Consider the following 18168-nt stretch of genomic DNA (forward strand, 5'->3'; position numbering starts at 1 on the left):
GTGTTTAAGAATTCATGTCAGAATGGCTTGTTTGCAGTCAAGTAGAGATATAAAAATAGAAACATTTGGATTGCATTATATATAAACCATGTTATTTACAGACTAAAATGGGTCAATTACAAGCTAAAGCATGGTGTGTATGTTGCACATTGCTTCAATATTTTATTTATAAGATTCAAATTATCCTTCCAACATCCTATTATGAAAAGTACCTTGTTCTTTAATAGGCTTTCAAGAATGTGGTGATAATGGGTCTTTATACCTCTTTACCTGGAGAAAGACTAATTCAAATCCAAGTGATGGGTGGAAAGTTAATCTATGAGAATGGAAATTCTTTTAAGAGTTTTTTTAAGAATGCATTTTTTTTAAATTGTGGATCTTTTTCCATTAATAACTTTTGTTGTTTCATTCCTATTAAAAAAAAAAAGGAATACTCAAGAACATAACATTTGTTCTTAGCTCACAGAAACCACCAAAGTGTTTATTAAAATTGATTTTTTGCTTTATAGTTCAGAGATGTAGGTGAGATTGGTGGTCTTTGTAAAATATTTTCAGAAATGAAGTAATTCCAATCATTCTTGGTCATTTGTTGATTTTTGAAATATTGCTGATGAAATTTTCAGCCATTTTATGTAGAAGTGACTATTATGGAATGGACTGAATAAGAGATATGCAACAAAAGAGTCTGTGAAAAGTCTTTGGGAATGTTGGCATTATTTCTAATTATAGTTTCTTTTTTCAGCCACCATATTTATTATGCATTCCACATTAGTAAGTGCATGCAGTGTTTGAAAATCTGTTGTTAGACGCTTACAGAACAATTAGGAAAGTGTCTGAATTAAAGGTACAATGTTTTAGTCTTTGGTAATTCTAGAGATTTCCCCCTAACACTTGGTCAGAGTATTCATTTCTTTGTAGAGCATGCAGAGGATAGCCTTTGGATCAAGACAGATGTAGATTCAAATTGCAACTCTCCAAATTGCTAATGTATGACCTTGGATGAGTTATGTAATCTCTATTCTCTCTAAGAAATCATGTCCTATTTATAAGTTGGGTTATTATGAAGATAAAAAAGATATAGAAGGTGTACATCATAGTGTGATGTACATACTAAGTGTATAGCAGGATCAACTAATGATTTCTCTCATTATTATACAGAGTTTTTTATAATGTACTGATATTGCCAAGTATATGGCTTCTGTTTCTTTAATCTTTTTATGACAAATAACTGTTATCTTAATAGACTTTGTGTTCTTGTCATAATAGACTTTGAAGTGTATTTATTGATAATTACATCTTGATACACAGTTAGTAGTGAAGTGATAATGGTGTTCTGTATGCCTGATATTGTGCTAACATCCATTTTATTTAATTTATACCCTGGCCTCATGAGGTAGTTTACTCACTTTATAGATGATAGCCTGCAGCTTAGAGAAAAATTAAGTCACACCATTTATAAGTGATTAAGTGACTTTTCTTAAACACTAAACTATATATAAATTTATAAAGCATGTTGCAAAATATAAACATTTTATCTCAAATTATTTTGGTCTTTAATCTTGAGTACTGTATCTTAGGTCACTGAAGACTTGAGTTGAAGACATAGGTCAATGAAAAAGAGTAATACAGAATAACATAATCAATGATAAATGGATGGTTACAAATATTCAACACAGTAGAGAGGTAGAAAAGGAAAGAGCACTGAACTAGAGAGATTAAGAAAAATCTCATTGAAAAAGCAGGAAAGGCATGAGAATTGAGTGAGATCTAGATAATGAGAAAAAGGGGTGATGGAAAGGTTATGTAAGACTACAGCACTCTTGTGCGTGGCATGTGGTCAGCACTCATTGTGCATTTATCATATGTCTAAATGAATTACCTAATGCTGTTCCTTAGGGGAGTGATGTGCACACACATCGAGAAGTGTAGAAGTATTTGAAGATAAGAACAGACATTGCATGCAGAGGGATAGGATATTTTTAAGCAGAAAATTTCTAGGAAAAACTGATGCAAAAATTCCATGGGTAGCACAAAGTTCAAAGAAGGGAGGAATTGAGAAAATGGTTTGTGTTTAAAATTTTGAAGTCACTGACAAACTGGGTACACTTTTATCAGTAATACAGCAGAACTAGCTGTTAATTTTATAAATGAGTTGGTGTGAAGGCACTCAGGGCATCTAGTGTAGACAACCTATTTATTGTAGAATTTTGTTACCATCATGAATTATAAAGCGATGTTGGTGTAAAGTTACATCGATTAGGTTCTGTCAGTTTTATAAAAACCATTAATGAGACAAAATAGCCCTCATAGTATAAAATTGAAGAAGGAAAAATGAGACAAAGAATTAAGTTTTATGTAATTACATCCAACTCACTGTGAAATACATTATCTGGAACAAGACTGAGGAAAAGACACAAAAATGAAGTAAACTGGTGTAAGTGAGGCTGCTTGCCTTGCAGAACTCCATGGATCAGCCTCAGAGATTCAAGCAGTAGTAGCACTTGAGAGTTGATTCATATGTGTGTATGTGAGCTAAATATTAGTGTCAATACATACTTCATACATGGATACATATATACATGCTTAAATAAATAGACATTAAATAAATAATGGTTTGGAACTGGTTTTATACTCGCTGTGAACTTTCTTTTTAAACCCTTAGGTTTAGAGACTAAACTTTTGGATATAATGGTGTACAATCTTCATTTATGTAAATTCATTTCGGGGAGGTACCTACTACTAACAGATGACTTCTCTTTTTTTGTAGGTTTTTTCATCTAGTCCTGATATTAATTATGACCCACATCGCTGGTTAGCAGAGAGCAAGGTAATTAATCTTGGAATCCTAAAGCTTTCATCATGTTTATGACCTTCAAGGCATCCTGTTTGTCCTAGTCATGTATTTTGACATGTAACTAAACATATGAAAGCCTTAATAGTTTAATATTTTAAAACTAGCTTAAATATACTGGCATGGAATGAGAGAATAAATGAGAAAGGAAAACTGTTGAAATATTGAAATTTAATTGTCAGACAAATTCCTCTACCTTTTCCTTGGGAGAGAAAGCTGAGGTGCACAAAAGTCAGGGAAGCTGTAACCAGTCTCCATATACGTGTATATATACTTACATTCTGGTTCTGGAGTGTTAGCTCAAAGCTGCCAAATATCTCTGTGGCTCGAGCAAATCCTTCACCTCTCTGGGTGTGCTGTTTTCTCATTTACAAAATGGGAAGGGTAAACTGTGTGTTCTGAAGATAACTTGATTGTTTCATGATTCTTTGACATCATGATTTAAATGTAATGGAAGGTAACAAAAAATAATGTTGAAGAATTTGTTAATTTTAGCAAAAAGATTCTCCTACACTGTGGGATAGTTTTCAGCTGTCTTCATATATCAGGTCAACCTGGAAATTCATTAATTTAAATATGGAACATTGTGATCATATAAGATGTAGATATCTGTTTATGAAATTATCAATGCTTAACACTTGCATTCCTTTTTAGAATAGTTTTTTTCTGCTTTAAGTTAATAAAATCTTCCATCCCATTTAAATTCTATACGAAAACCAACTGTACTATAAACCTCACCAATTGTATTCCATCTTAGGATTTTTTTGCATGAAAGAACCTTTAAGTTTTTACAATATCCTTATTTAAAAATATGAGTAAAGTGAGGTTTTCATTAAGATACGTAACTTTCTCAGCTTCCTTGGTGGCTCAGATGGTAAAGAATCTTCCTGCAGTGTGGGAGATGTGGGTTCCATCCCTGGGCCAGGAACCCATTCCAGTATTCTCCCTGGAGAATCCCATGGACAGAAGAGCCTGGTGGGCTACAGTCTGTGGGGTTTCAAAGGGTCAAACACGACTGAGTGACTGACACTTTTACTTCTTTTTTGATGTAAAGAAGGGGAGAATGGATTACATGCCATGTCAGATTCACAATGAATGTTCTTACCATTATGTGTATCAGTGTCAGTCAGTTACTCAGTCATGTCCGACTCTTTGTGAGCCTACAGACTACAGCCCACCAGGCTCCTCTGTCTGTGGAACTCTCCAGGCAAGAATACTAGAGTAGGTTGCTATTTCCTTCTCCAGGGAATCTTCCCAACCCAGGGACTGAACCCAGGTCACCTGCATTGCAGGAAGATTCTTTACCATCTGAGCCACAGGGGAAGCCCATGATTATGTGTATTAACATTTAAATATAGCCAGTCTTGTTCATTTAGCCAAGATTTATTGGTCATGTATTTTTTGTGTACAGACATTGGGGATAGGTGTTAGAAAGCCATGGAAGTTAATAGGGAAAATGGAATTGTAAACAAATTTTAGATATCCTTGAAATCCTTAATGCGAGTTATATTGTTATAGAGATAGGTAAACATTGACCTGAGAATACAGAAGAAGGAAGAACTATGGTGTTTGTGTTGGGAGGATGGAAGGGTGTGATGCTGCCAGCATGTCAGAGAAGGCTTCTGCAAAAATACGTTTAAACTCAGTTGTACAAAACGTATGTAGAAGTTGGCTAAGTATAACAGTGGCAAAACGGTGAATATTTGAGTCAATAGGGATATGGCCCTGAGATTTATGAGTAAGGTACAGGTGGGAGGTGGTACAAGATAGAGTTTACTTTAGAAACCAGATAGTCATTAGAGAAGCTTCTTTTTTTAAAAAAAATTCTTAATAAGAAATTAGCAGTATTGTGATTGAACGTTGAAATTTACTTGACCTTATAAAATTTTCTCTCATACTTTCAATACAGTGATCCTGTGTGTACCTCACCATTTTTATAGAAGCCAATCCTGACTTGTATTTATGCTGCTGGCATAGAAATTTTAGAATATACATGTTTTGCTGTCTCAGAATTTTTAAGCTAAAAGTTTGCTGTGCATTAATAAAGCATTTCTCTCTTTTTTTCTTTTCTTTTCCCAAGTTCACAATTCTGACAACAAGAGCAATGTACTTGGAATTTCCTTTCAAGTTAAAATCTTTATCATTTCTGAACAGAAAGTTTTCACTGCTGTTGTTCAGTTAAATTATGAGAGCCAGAGATGACTCTTAATCATAGCTCTTTAATTCGGGAGCGAGTGAGCTGTTTTCCCTTATCATTTAATGGGGTTGAACTTCTGATCAGACAAGTTTTAATGCTGCATGAGGCAACTGTAGCTCTACAGTGTAAAAAGGTCGTGATAAGCAATACTACGCTGACCAACTGACTAAGGAGGAATTGAATCTATTTACTAGAAAGATGGCTCAGGTTATTGATGGGCTACAGTACTGTAATTCCCGTGAACTATGACTGGACAGCCCTATAAGTATTGAAGATAAGATCTGAAATCAAAGGACAAAAGCTATATGGAAAGTAGAATTGCTATTCAGCTAGTCGATGTTGATGTCTTGCAGTATTAGAAGGACCTCTGATGGCATTTTGTAATTGTTTTCATAAATCTGCCAAATGAATTTCTTCTTTTAGTGTTAATTCTAGAACTTAGACTGGATGGAAATTGTGTTTCTGTTGCTTTGTTGGCAGTGGTAACATAACATAAACATGAAACCCAACTAAGATTTGGACCTTGCTCATAGATAAAATAACCAGTGAATCTAAGAATAATGCATGACAGAGAGGAAGAGGGTTGAGATGGTTTTTAAGTAAAGGAGGGTGTTCCCATAGACAGGGAATTTGTTTTTGTCAAAAAACCCTGACAAAGCATTTAGAGGGTAAATTTTATTCAGTTTAACTGAGAATTTACTAAGTAGCTTCTATGCCTCAGTACTCTATTACATGCTGTGAAGATAAAAATGAATTAAAAAATGATCCCTGGACTTCCCTGTTGGTCCAGTGGCTAAGACTTCACCCTTTCAATACAGGGGGTCTGGGTTCCATCCCCTGTCAGGGGACTAGATCCCACATGTCACAACTAAGACCCAGCTCAGCCAAATAAATAAATGTTAAAAAAAAAAAATGATCCTTCCTTTTAAGGAACATGTTGCCTAGAAAAACTGACACTTCTGTAGATGGTTTCAATATTAGATGTAAGAGCCATAACGGGAGCAGAAGCTGCCTTGGAGGCAGATGCTAAGGATAGATCTTGCAGCCAGCCAGGTAAACAGGAAAGAATATGCATACTGAGTAAACAATCGTAGGAATGGCCTGGAAGAGAACCAGCAAGATAAATGCCAAGAAACGCCAAGTGATCTGGCAGTATTACATACACCGTGAAAACATGAGACAGAGGATGTCAAGGATGGGGCTCCAGAAGGAGGCAGAGTTTAGATCCATCAAGAAGAGCATCGTATGCCATTTTAAAAGCTTGGGTCTGCTCTGCATTTAGTGGGGGACCATGAAGGAGTTTTGAACAGGAGAACCGTATGTTCATATTTTATAAGCATCACTCTGATAGTGATGTGAAAGGTGGATTACAGGTGGGAAGACCAAAGGAAGAAGATCGGTTAAGAGGTCTTTGGTGAGACCCAGGTCTCTGGCTGAGGTAGGGTGAAACTTGTAATTTAGGAAGTTGTAGCAATTCATTGGAAGGGACAGACTCAAGAAATATTTTGATAATAATATGCAAGTAATGTTTAATGTCATGTTAGAGGCTGATGGAGAAGGAGACATCCAGGGATTTCCATTCAGACTAGAAGACCCCAGTCAGTGGTTGGTATTGGAATAGATAGGTATTCACAGTCCTAGGTAGCAAGCTAGCAGAAGTATTGGAAGAGTTTCCACTACAGGAGTTAATATCCAGAAAGTTTCATTTGAACAGGAAGGCCTACAGAGAAGCAGGGACAAAGGCATAGATCAGAGTTTTAGGTTCAAATCATGGAGTGAAACGAGAAGTAGCAAAGACACCTTTAGTGAGAAAACAGGGACAGGTCATCAGCTGTAGACCCAGCAGGCACTCACTTTCAGGATGGACCCACACCACTTGGAGGCATCTCTCTTGATCTCAGATCTTAAGTTACCGGTTTACAATAGTAAATAAAAAAGCTGGTGTCAGCTGCTGCTCATCACAAGACAAGAGCCTTGGGACTCTTTTGTTTACAGAGCACATTTAATTCTGGGAGGCTGGTATTAATTATTCTCTGAAGATGCACAAAGGTGAATGATATGGTTCTTTGGCTATGGAGCTCTTTTCCTTCTTGGCCTTTATCCCACTGTGTTGAAATCCCCATTTACTCTTTTCTTGTTTCCTAATCTGTAAGCTTTCTGTGGGAACACCTGTGTCTATCCTATTCCTTGTTGTGTCTTTAAGGCTTACCATAAGTAAGTAACTCAGTCATGTCTGAATCTTTGTGATCCCATGGACTGTAGTCCTCCATGCTCCTCTGTCCATGAAATTCTCCAGGCAAGAATACTGGAGTGGCTTGCCATTTCCTTCTCTGGGGCTCCTGAAGGGAAAGTTAGAATTGGATGCCTCAAGTACAGGGGAGCCCCTGGGGCATGTTCATTATCAGAGTGTTCCTTTCCTTTGTAAAGCACTTCTGACTGCCGGATTGTTTCATTGTGAGCCATTCAGGGCCCATTGCACTTCTGATGTTAATGTATTGAATATGCACCTCAAAGATCTTTCCTTTGGGATAGATGAAATATTCCTAGATGCAGAGAAAGTGCTTACCATGGGGTTGGCTAAATGCTCAATAAGTAGTATTTATTTTTTATTTTTTTAAGAAAGCATAGACTTGCTGCATTTTCCTACTGCACTGACTTCCTCAGGTTAACTATCACCAATGAATAAGGAACAAGCAGGTTAGATTTCAGAAATATATCAGATCTCAAACTGGTATTATTTGTCAATAGTATTTAAATTATAAGGTTATATATCAATATATAAAAAAGTATGCTTCCAAGTTATTCAGGGATTTTCCTATTTGGTATCATCCCAAAGGGGCTTCCCAGTTGGCTCAGTGGTAAAGCATCTGTCTGCCAATGCAGGAGATGCATATTCCATCCCTGTGTCAGAAAGACCCCCTAGAGGAGGAAATTGCAACCCACTCTGCTATTCTTGCCTGGAGAATTCCATGGACAAAGGAGCCTGGCAGGCTACAGTCAGTGGGGTTGCACAGAATCAGGCATGACTGAACACACATGCACATCATCCCAAAGAGTCATACCTTCTGTAGTATAACAAGCTCCGGGAGCTGGTGATGGACAGGGAAGCCTGGCGTGCTGCAGCCCATGGGGTCGCGAAGAGTTGGACCCAACTGAGCGACTGAACTGACGTTCTATAAGGTGACAAGCACTTGTTTTTCTCTACTGTTTTAGAAATAGTGTCACTGAAGCAGTTTCAGAGATCGTGAAGTTTGACTTTTTATTTTTGTAGATGAGAAAGAGACCCTGGGAGTTTTGAGTTTTACCTAAGGACATAAAGCTAGTTTCTGAAAAGGGTTTGGGAACCTGGAGCTCTGAACTCTGGGCCACTGTTTTTTTATTCTGATTGTGTGACCTATACTTGAATATAAACTTTATATTTGCAAATATTGTCTTTTTAGTGATGTGGATTAAAAAAAAAACTATTATGAGAAGTTTTGTTGTTTTTGTTCAGTTGCTAAGTCATGTCCAACTCTTTACAACCCCATGGAGTGTAACACACCAGGCTCCCCTGTCCTTCACTGTCTCCTGGAATTTGCTCCAGTTCATGCCCGTTGAGTCAGTGATGCTATCCAATCATCTCCTTCTGCCTTCATTCTTTTCTAACATCAGGGTTTTTTCCAGTGAATCGGTTGTTAACATCAGGTGGCCAAACTATTGGAGCTTCCAATGAATATTCAGGAGTGATGTCCTTTAGGATTGACTGGTTGGATCTCCTTGCAGTCCAAGGGACTCTCAAGGGTCTTCTCCAGCACAATTCAAAACCATCAATTCTTCAGCGGTCAGCTTTCTTTATAGTCCAACTCTCACATCCATACATGACTACCGTAAAAACCATAGCTTTGACTAGATGGACCTTGGTCGGCAAAGTGACGTCTCCTTTTTAAAGTGCTGTCTAGGTTTGTCATTGGACTCATTATATTTAATTCTTGTTGAAGGTTGCAAGTGATCATCTAGTATTTTATTCTTCCAGTGTCGACAGCAAAATGTGATACAGATGTTCAGGTATCTTCTTATGGTGGAAATATCCTTAGGTCGTACACAGGGAACTCACTCAGTTTAACTGGCGGAATTATTTTGTATTTTCTAAAATGAACTATAAATATAGGTATATTTCTTCTAGATGATATTCAAACCAAATAAAAAAGTAGAAAGTTTTATTGAAAGAATTATATTTTGAGGTTGATTTCAATTTTAATTTGCAGTTCTGGGTTAATTCTCATTTTGGTAACCTAGCACATTCTAAAAAATTAACTATCCTTTTTATCTCTGGTTCTTTTAATGAAGGAAGCATGGTAGTTAAAAGCAGCAAAGTTATGGTTCCTGATATTATTTCTAACTCTATCAACTATAATCTTTCTATTTGAATTTTCTATTTTTAGCTCTGAGTCACTCCTTAATGACTTCTGGTATATTATTCCACTAAGTCTCACTGGAGGATTTGTACAGATTTAAAATATCACTATGATTGTTTTACTAGATACATAAAAATATTCCCACCTAGTTGCAAGCTGTCAACTAAGAAGGTTAAAAAAAAAAAAAAAACTGATTTAAAGTTTTTTTGCCCTATTTTTCTTTACTTAGCAATATTTGTTGTTATAGTTAAATAAATGAGCCTATTACGTAATCTGTAAGATACTCTTGTGAGTGGTTAAATAGAATGGCGTTTGCACTGTGATTTATAGCCTTGTCATCTAATTATTGTTTGGAATTGGTGAAGTTATTCCTGTACTGTGTTCCAAGCTGTTTCTCCAAGATACTTAATGAAAGGTAATGGGTATTTCTCTAACAAACTCTGATTCTCCCAATTGATTATTGGTTGGTTAAATTTCCATAAATGAATTTATTTAGTAGGATTAACAATATATTGTTCATACTTACTCAACTCATAACAAGCATCTAACTATGACCTGTTTTTAATTTTGTATGGCAGTCAAATAAAGGCTCAATAGGAATTAACTGACGCCATAGGTCTTATTAGTTGGCTAGGGCTGCCATAGGAAAACTGGGTGAATTAAACAATAGATATTTATTTTCTCACAGTTCTGTGGCCTAGAATTCCAAGGTCACTCAGTGCTAGAACTGGTTTCTGGTGAGACTTCTTGCCTCATAGACAGTCATCTTTCATGTGGGGGCTAAGGCCATGGTTGGAAGAGCTGAAGGTTAGGAGTCAGAGAGTGTCTCTTCTTCAGAGGACAGTACCCTTAAGACCTCATTTAACCTTAATTACTTCCCTAAAGTCCCTGTGTCTTTGGTTAGGGTTTTAACATGATTTTGAGGGAAGTATAATTCAGTCCATAACACAGATCAAACCTGATTACTGCGTTGTTTCCAATAATTTTTTGTTATTCTGTTTTTATCGAAACCAGTAGGAGTATTGTTATGATAAAACAGATTTTTTTTTTTGGTATTCTCTTTTAACAACAGGCCAAAGATTGGAATGGAATAAGGAATAGGTAGGAAACCATTGAGAAAAAGGAAATTGAAGGTGTTTTTTACATTTGCTATTAAATCGTTGAGAAAGAACAGATTAAACTAGATGGTGGAAGCTAGTGATCCCCAGTTTTCATTCCAATCCCAAAGAAAGGCAATGCCAAAGAATGCTGAAACTACCACACAATTGCACACATCTCACACACTAGCAAAGTAATGCTCAAAATTCTCCAAGCCAGGCTTCAGCAATACGTGAACCATGAACTTCCAGATGTTCAAGCTGGTTTTAGAAAAGGCAGAGGAACCAGAGATCAAATTGCCAACATCTGCTGGATCGTGGAAAAAGCAAGAGAGTTCCAGAAAGACATCTCTTTCTGCTTTATTGACTATGCCAAAGCCTTTGACTGTGTGGATCACAATAAACTGTGGAAGATTCTGAAAGAGATGGGAATACCAGACCACCTGACCTGCCTCTTGAGAAACCTGTATGCAGGTCAGGAAGCAACAGTTAGAACTGGACATGGAACAACAGACTGGTTCCAAATAGGAAAAGGAGTATGTCAAGGCTGTATATTGTCACCCTGCTTATTTAACTTCTATGCAGAGTACATCATGAGAAATGCTGGGCTGGAAGAAGCACAAGCTGGAATCAAGATTGCCGGGAGAAATATCAATAACCTCAGATATGCAGATGACACCACCCTTATGGCAGAAAGTGAAGAGGAACTAAAAAGCCTCTTGAGGAAAGTGAAAGAGGAGAGTGAAAAAGTTGGCTTAAAGCTCAACGTTCAGAAAACTAAGATCATGGCATCTGGTCCCATCACTTAATGGGAAATAGATGGGGAAACAGTGGAAACAGTGTCAGACTTTATTTTTTGGGGCTCCAAAGTCACTGCAGATAGTGATTGCAGCCATGAAATGAAAAGCCGCTTACTCCTTGGAAGAAAAGTTATGACCAACCTAGATAGCATATTCAAAAGCAGAGACATTACTTTGCCACCTAAGGTCCGTCTAGTGAAGGCTATGGTTTTTCCAGTAGTCATGTATGAATGTGAGAGTTGGAAAGAAAGCTGAGCGCCAAAGAATTGATGTTTTTGAACTGTGGTGTTGGAGAAGACTCTTGAGAGTCCCTTGGACTGCAAGGAGATCCAACCAGTCCATTCTGAAGGAGATCAGTCCTGTGTGTTCATTGGAAGGACTGATGCTAAAGCTGAAACTCCAGTACTTTGGCCACCTCATCCAAAGAGTTGACTCATTGGAAAAGACTCTGATGCTGGGAGAGATTGGGGGCAGGAGGAGAAGGGGATGACAGAGGAAGAGAGATGGCTGGATGGCATCACCAATTTGATGGACATGAATCTGAGTGAACTCCGGGAGTTGGTGATGGACAGGAGGCCTGGCGTGCTGCGATTCATGGGGTCGCAAAGAGTCGGACACAACTGAGCGACTGAACTGAACTGAACTCACTGATCTCTAGGCATTCATTCTGTTTGGAACACTTGAGTGTTAAAAAATTGAATTGCTAGTGAATATTTTTTAAGAAATCAAGTAAGTGCATTATTACTGCATGGAATTTGTTTTCCTTCTGAGGCATAAGAAGATCTAATAATGCTAGGATTTCATTCTTTTGTGGTAGAAAACAGAATTAAGGAGAAGAACCATGGATATGATACCACATCAGAAGTAGTGTCCTTCTTGCCTTTTTTTTTTTTTTTGTAACATAGTAGCCTGAATGGAACTTTTCAAGAAATATAAAAGGGAACATATTTCCTATATACTTTGCACTTGTCTTTGGTAGGTATAAAGGCATAATCACCACAAACAATTTGGTGTTCATGTTCTTAGTCCTATTTTGTTTTGATGGGCTGAGCTGCAATCATTTTTGACAAAATTTATGTTTTTTAAATTACTTTATATGCCTGTCCCTTCCTTTTGAATCTTTGACATTGAGGATATCCACCTTGTTGTAATATTTTATTTTGCCCCAGACTCATGTTTTCCTCCTAAATTTCCATTTATATCCTCAGTTTTTATTTTGTAGTTTCACTTGTGTTTATCTCTTCTAAACCCTCTTCTCTTCTCTCTGTAGATATTCTTTAGGGGCCATTTTATCTGTTCCTATCCCTTTAACTTCCTTTACACTATTGATTTTTTAGTTTGTATCTCTTGACCATATCTCTTGAGCTTTAGATCTATATATCCAATTATTATCTATACTTCTGTGTGTTTTGATCCTAACTTCAGTCTAATTCAGCCTAATTTAACTTCTTAACCCCTAAATCTTTGCTTTTTCTAGGTTTCCTAGTTTATAAGCTAAAAATTGGCTGTCAATGCCGATTCCTCCTCCTTCCTTACCCCACTTACATTTAAGTCTCAAATACAAATGGTTTGGTCCAGTCCTTATTACCATTTTTCACTTGTTTGGAATACTGTAACAGCCTCTTGGCTTCCTGATATTTTCTCCACTCTATCTAGAGAGTATGCTTTCTAAAGAACAGTCACTTCACTTCCTTGTCTCATATTTGTGGTTAGATGGGGATGATGGTATATCTCTCACCCTCAGGCTGACTGTGTTTTCTTCCTAAATGCATTAGTAGAAAGTGAAAGTGAAGTCACTCAGTCGTGTCTGACTGTTTGCGACCCCGTGGACTGTCGCCTACCAGGCTCCTCTGTCCATGAAATTCTCCAGGCAAGAATACTGGAGTGGGTTGCCATTTCCTTCTCCAGGGGATCTTCCCAACCCAGGGATCGAACCTGGGTCTCCTGCATTGGAGTCAGATGCTTTAACCTCTGAGCCACCAGGGAAGAAAGTGATCCTTTAATCTGGCAGAATTGATTATCTTTTCTGGCTTTGTGTGCTGTGAAATTTTATTTTTTTCTTTTTCTATTTGCAATAGTATTTCAAAGTGGATATTGGGGAATGAAGCAGACTTACTTAAATTTCTACAGTCATAATTTGAAGTTCACATCCTCATATAAGTTGAGGACTTCCTGTATTTCATTCCAGCTCAGTCATGTCCAACTCTTTGCGACCACATGAACCGCAGCACGCCAGGCCCCCCTGTCTATCACCAACTCCCGAAGTTCACCCAAACCCATGTTCATCGAGTCGATGATGCCATCCAACCATCTCATTCTCTGCCATCCCCTTCTCCTCCTGCCCTCAATCTTTCCCAGCATCAGGGTCTTTTCAGATGAGTCAGCTCTTCACATCAGGTGGCCAAAGTATTGGAGTTTCAGCTTCAAAATCAGTCCTTCCAGTGAACACCCAGGACTGATCTTCTTTAGGATGGACTGGTTGGCAGTGATTTTGGAGCCCCCCAAAATAATGCCTGTCACTGTTTCCACTGTATTTATTTACTGTTTCCTGTATTTATCTAGTGACATACAGACAAGACAAAGGCCTACAAATTGTACAGCAAGTACTATAGCCAGGTCTCATCTCTGCAGGGCGATTTAACTTTAGCTTTTGTTGATCTATCTCCTCCCCCCTTTTATTTTTTATTAAATAATAGCTAAATTGAGATATAATTCATGTACCATACAACTAACCTATTTAGAGTTACCATTTAGTAGTTTTTAGTATATCCACAAAGAGGTGCAGCCATCACTACATGAATTTTGGAACATTTTCATTACCCACCAAAAGACAATCTGGACCATTAGCCATCAGGTTCTTAACATACCTGCCCATCCCACCCTCCTGGTAGCACTAGTCAGCAAGTATTCTGCTTTTATCTCTATAGATTTGTCTGTTCTGGACATTTACTATCAGTGAAGTGAAGTCGCTCAGTTATGTCCAACTCTTGGGATCCCATAGACAGTAGCCTGCCAGGCTCCTCTGTCCATGGCATTTTCCAGGCAAGATTACTGGAGTGGGTTGCCAGTTCCTTCTCCAGGGGACCTTCCCAACCCAGGGATTGAACCTGCTAAATGATTCTATCACAGCTACTTTTAATAAACTGGGGCATCTCCAAATAGCATTTTAGACTTCGGGAGGCTTAGAATATTCTTGCTTATGATATGTACTATTCAGGGAGATTGTCCATTAGCTTAATCACATTTATCCTTCTAGTGCACAGCTTCCACTATTTTGCTTCTTTTGAGGTGAAGACTGTTCAGATTATTTAAAGTCAACTAGCAGCTGGATCGGAGAAGGCAATGGCACCCCACTCCAGTACTCTTGCCTGGAAAATCCCATGGATGGAGGAGCTTGGTGGACTACAGTCCATGGGGTTGCTAAGAGTCAGACACAACTGAAGTGACTTAGCAGAAGCAGCAGCTGGATGGTACTCTCACTTGGGAACATCATAAGACCCAACTGAAATTTTGTTCTACTAAATGTGAAAGTTCTTTTCTCATCCCTGCTTTAAATATTAGCGTTGGTGAGGTTAGAGTCTTTGGAAAAGAGAGTTACTTCAATTAAATATCCTAGTTTTAAATATGGAAAAATGCTGACTTGATCTGACTCAGTTCAGTTCAGTTCAGTTGCTTAGTCGTGTCCAACTCTTTGCGACCCCATGAATCGCAGCACGCCAGGCCTCCCTGTCCATCACCATCTCCTGGAGTTCACTCAGACTCATGTCCATCGAGTCCGTGATGCCATCCAGCCATCTCATCCTCGGTCGTCCCTTTCTCCTACTGCCTCCAATCCCTCCCAGCATCAGAGTCTTTTCCAATGAGTCAAATCTTCACATGAGGTGGCCAAAGTACTGGAGTTTCAGCTTCAGCATCATTCCCTCCAAAGAAATCCCAGGGTTGATCTCCTTCAGAATGGACTGGTTGGATCTCCTTGCAGTCCAAGGGACTCTCAAGAGTCTTCTCCAACACCACAGTTCAAAAGCATCAATTCTTTGGCACTCAGCCTTCTTCACAGTCCAACTCTCACATGCATACATGACCACAGGAAAAACCATAGCCTTCACTAGATGGACCTTAGTCGGCAAAGTAATGTCTCTGCTTTTCAATATGCTGTCTAGGTTGGTCATAAGTTTTCTTCCAAGGAGTACGCATCTTTTAATTTCATGGCTGCAGTCACCATCTGTGGTGATTTTGGAGCCCCAAAAAATAAAGTCTGACACTGTTTCCACTGTTTCCCTGTCTATTTCCCATGAAGTGATGGGACCAGATGCCATGATCTTCATTTTCTGAATGTTGAGCTTTAAGCCAACTTTTTCACTTTCCTCTTTCAATTTCCTCAAGAGGCTTTTTAGCTCCTCTTCACTTTCTGCCATAAGGGTGGTGTCATCTTCATATCTGAGGTTATTGATATTTCTCCCGGCAATCTTGATTCCAGTTTGTGTTTCTTCCAGTCCAGCGCTTCTCATGATGTTCTCGGCATATAAGTTAAATAAGCAGGGTGACAATATATAGCCTTGACATACTCCTTTTCCTATTTGGAACCAGTCTGTTGTTCCATGTCCAGTTGTAACTGTTGCTTCCTGACCTGCATACAGGTTTCTCAAGAGGCAGGTTAAGTGGTCTGGTATTCCCATCTCTCTCAGAATTTTCCGCAGTTTATTGTGATCCACACAGTCAAAGGCTTTGGCATAGTCAGTAAAGCAGAAATAGATGTTTTTCTGGAACTCTCTTGCTTTTTCGATGATCCAGCAGATGTTGGCAATTTGATCTCTGGTTCCTCTGCCTTTTCTAAAACCAGCTTGAATATCAGGGAGTTCACGGTTCATGTATTGCTGAAGTCTGGCTTGGAGAATTTTGAGCTTTACTTTACTAGCGTGTGAGATGAGTGCAATTGTGTGGTAGTTTGAGCATTCTTTGGCATTGCCTTTCTTTGGGATTGGAATGAAAACTGACCTTTTCCAGTCCTGTGGCCACGGCTGAGTTTTCCAAATTTGCTTGAATGTTGAGTGCAGCACTTTCACAGCATCATCTTTCCGGATTTGAAATAGCTCAACTCGAATTCCATCACCTCCACTAGTTTTGTTCGTAGTGATGCTTTCTAAGGCCCACTTGACTTCACATTCCAAGATGTCTGGCTCTAGATGAGTGATCACATCATCATGATTCTCTGGGTCGTGAAGATCTTTTTTGTACAGTTCTTCTGTGTATTCTTGCCACCTCTTCTTAATATCTTCTGCTTCTGTTAGGTCATGCTGTATAAAATCTTGCTCTCTACCTGATTAGCAAGACCCTTGGGTATATACATTTTTAGAAACAAAATTTAGGAATTTTATCTTATTTTTTAATCTCAGAAATAACATTCTCTTTATACAAGTTTCTCTAGGTCTCTATTATGGAGTGCTTTGGATTTTCAAATATTTGTACTAAGCTAATTAGGGGATTAATTGTATTACAACATGAAGTTTAACAGGCTAAACTTTCTGTGGTATTGCCTTTCCAAAGATGATAGAACATACCAAGAATTTTATAAAAATCCAAGAAAATAATTTTCTGCATGAACTTTTAACTGATATAAACCATTATGCAAATTTAAACATTATGGCTAATTTTAAATTTTGTTTAAATTCATTAGTTATTGTCCAAATTTAGATTATCATGACTTTGTCATGTTTTGGAATGCTGCTGTTTTCTAGAATTTTAAAAATTAGAATAAATGTCATATTTTTAGACAAAACTTCAGTGGCTCTGTGAGGAGCTGAAAGAGAGAGAAAACAGAGAGAAAAGTCTACGGCACCAGCTGATGTTGTGCAGACAGCAACTCAAGAATATGACTGAAAACAAGGAAGCTGAGCTTCAGTGTCTCTTTGAACAGATAGAAAGACAGGAGCAACTTCTGGAAGAGATACACCGAGAGAAGAGAGGTACGTTAATTGCTCTTTCTCTTTTATTTTTCTTGTTTAAGTTCATGAAATCTTAGGGTTGGGAGAAAAATATTCTGTTTCTCTTGCCTTCGGTTTGAACTACAAAATTTCCAAATCCTTCTCCTTTCCTCGTCTCATGTCTCCTTATCTTCATTTCTGGGTCTGGAAGAGAGAGCTGTTTCTCCTCGAGAATTTCTCCTTTAGCTCCTGTATCCCTGCTGTGTACATTTCTGTCTATTGGCCATTTGCAAATGCTAATTAGGTAAGTCATGTTTGTTCTTCCCTAATAAGATGCTAAAATTTATATTTTACTTCACTAAAATACCCATTCACTCAATAAATATTTACTTTATGTCTATTTTCCCAAATTATTGATGTTGTCAAATTTATTGACTTGAAGTTTTTTGTAATAGCCCCTTTTTAATTCCTTTAGTTTCTGTAAGATCTGTGCTGATGTCTCTTGTTATATTCCTGGTATTGGTAATTTGTTTCTGTTCTTTTGTTCGTATAAGTCTTGCTGGGGGTTTTATTAAATTAGTTACTATTTTCAAAGAAACAGCCTTTGATTTTTAATTTTTTCTATTATTTGTCTTTTTAGTGTTTTATTGATCTATATTGTCATTTTTATTTCCTTTCTTTTACTTCCTCTGTACACATTTGTTTTTCTCCTGGATTCATAAGTTGGAAACTTTATTTTAATCTTTCTGTTTCTCAGTACCGTCATTTAAAATTATAAATTTCCATCTTAATAATACTTCAAATATATTTCACAAATTCTGGTATATTGTCCTTTTATTATTACTTAGTTTCATTTAGAAAATATTTCCCTTGTGATTTCTTCTCTGACATGTGGAATTTTTTTTTAA

General features: G+C 37.7%; 1 protein-coding gene across 1 annotated transcript in view; it reads left to right on the forward strand.

Annotated features, from left to right (window-relative positions):
- Positions 1–18168, forward strand: part of CEP128 (centrosomal protein 128) — a 441766-nt gene that overhangs the window by 178627 nt on the left and 244971 nt on the right. Inside the window, exons 16-17 of the mRNA XM_068966164.1 lie at positions 2768–2827; positions 17110–17302. Coding sequence (XP_068822265.1) covers positions 2768–2827; positions 17110–17302 — 253 coding nt within the window. The remainder of the gene's footprint in view (positions 1–2767; positions 2828–17109; positions 17303–18168) is intronic.

The sequence above is a fragment of the Capricornis sumatraensis genome, chromosome 2 (assembly GCF_032405125.1).
Source record: "Capricornis sumatraensis isolate serow.1 chromosome 2, serow.2, whole genome shotgun sequence".
NCBI classification, from domain to species: Eukaryota; Metazoa; Chordata; class Mammalia; order Artiodactyla; family Bovidae; genus Capricornis; species Capricornis sumatraensis.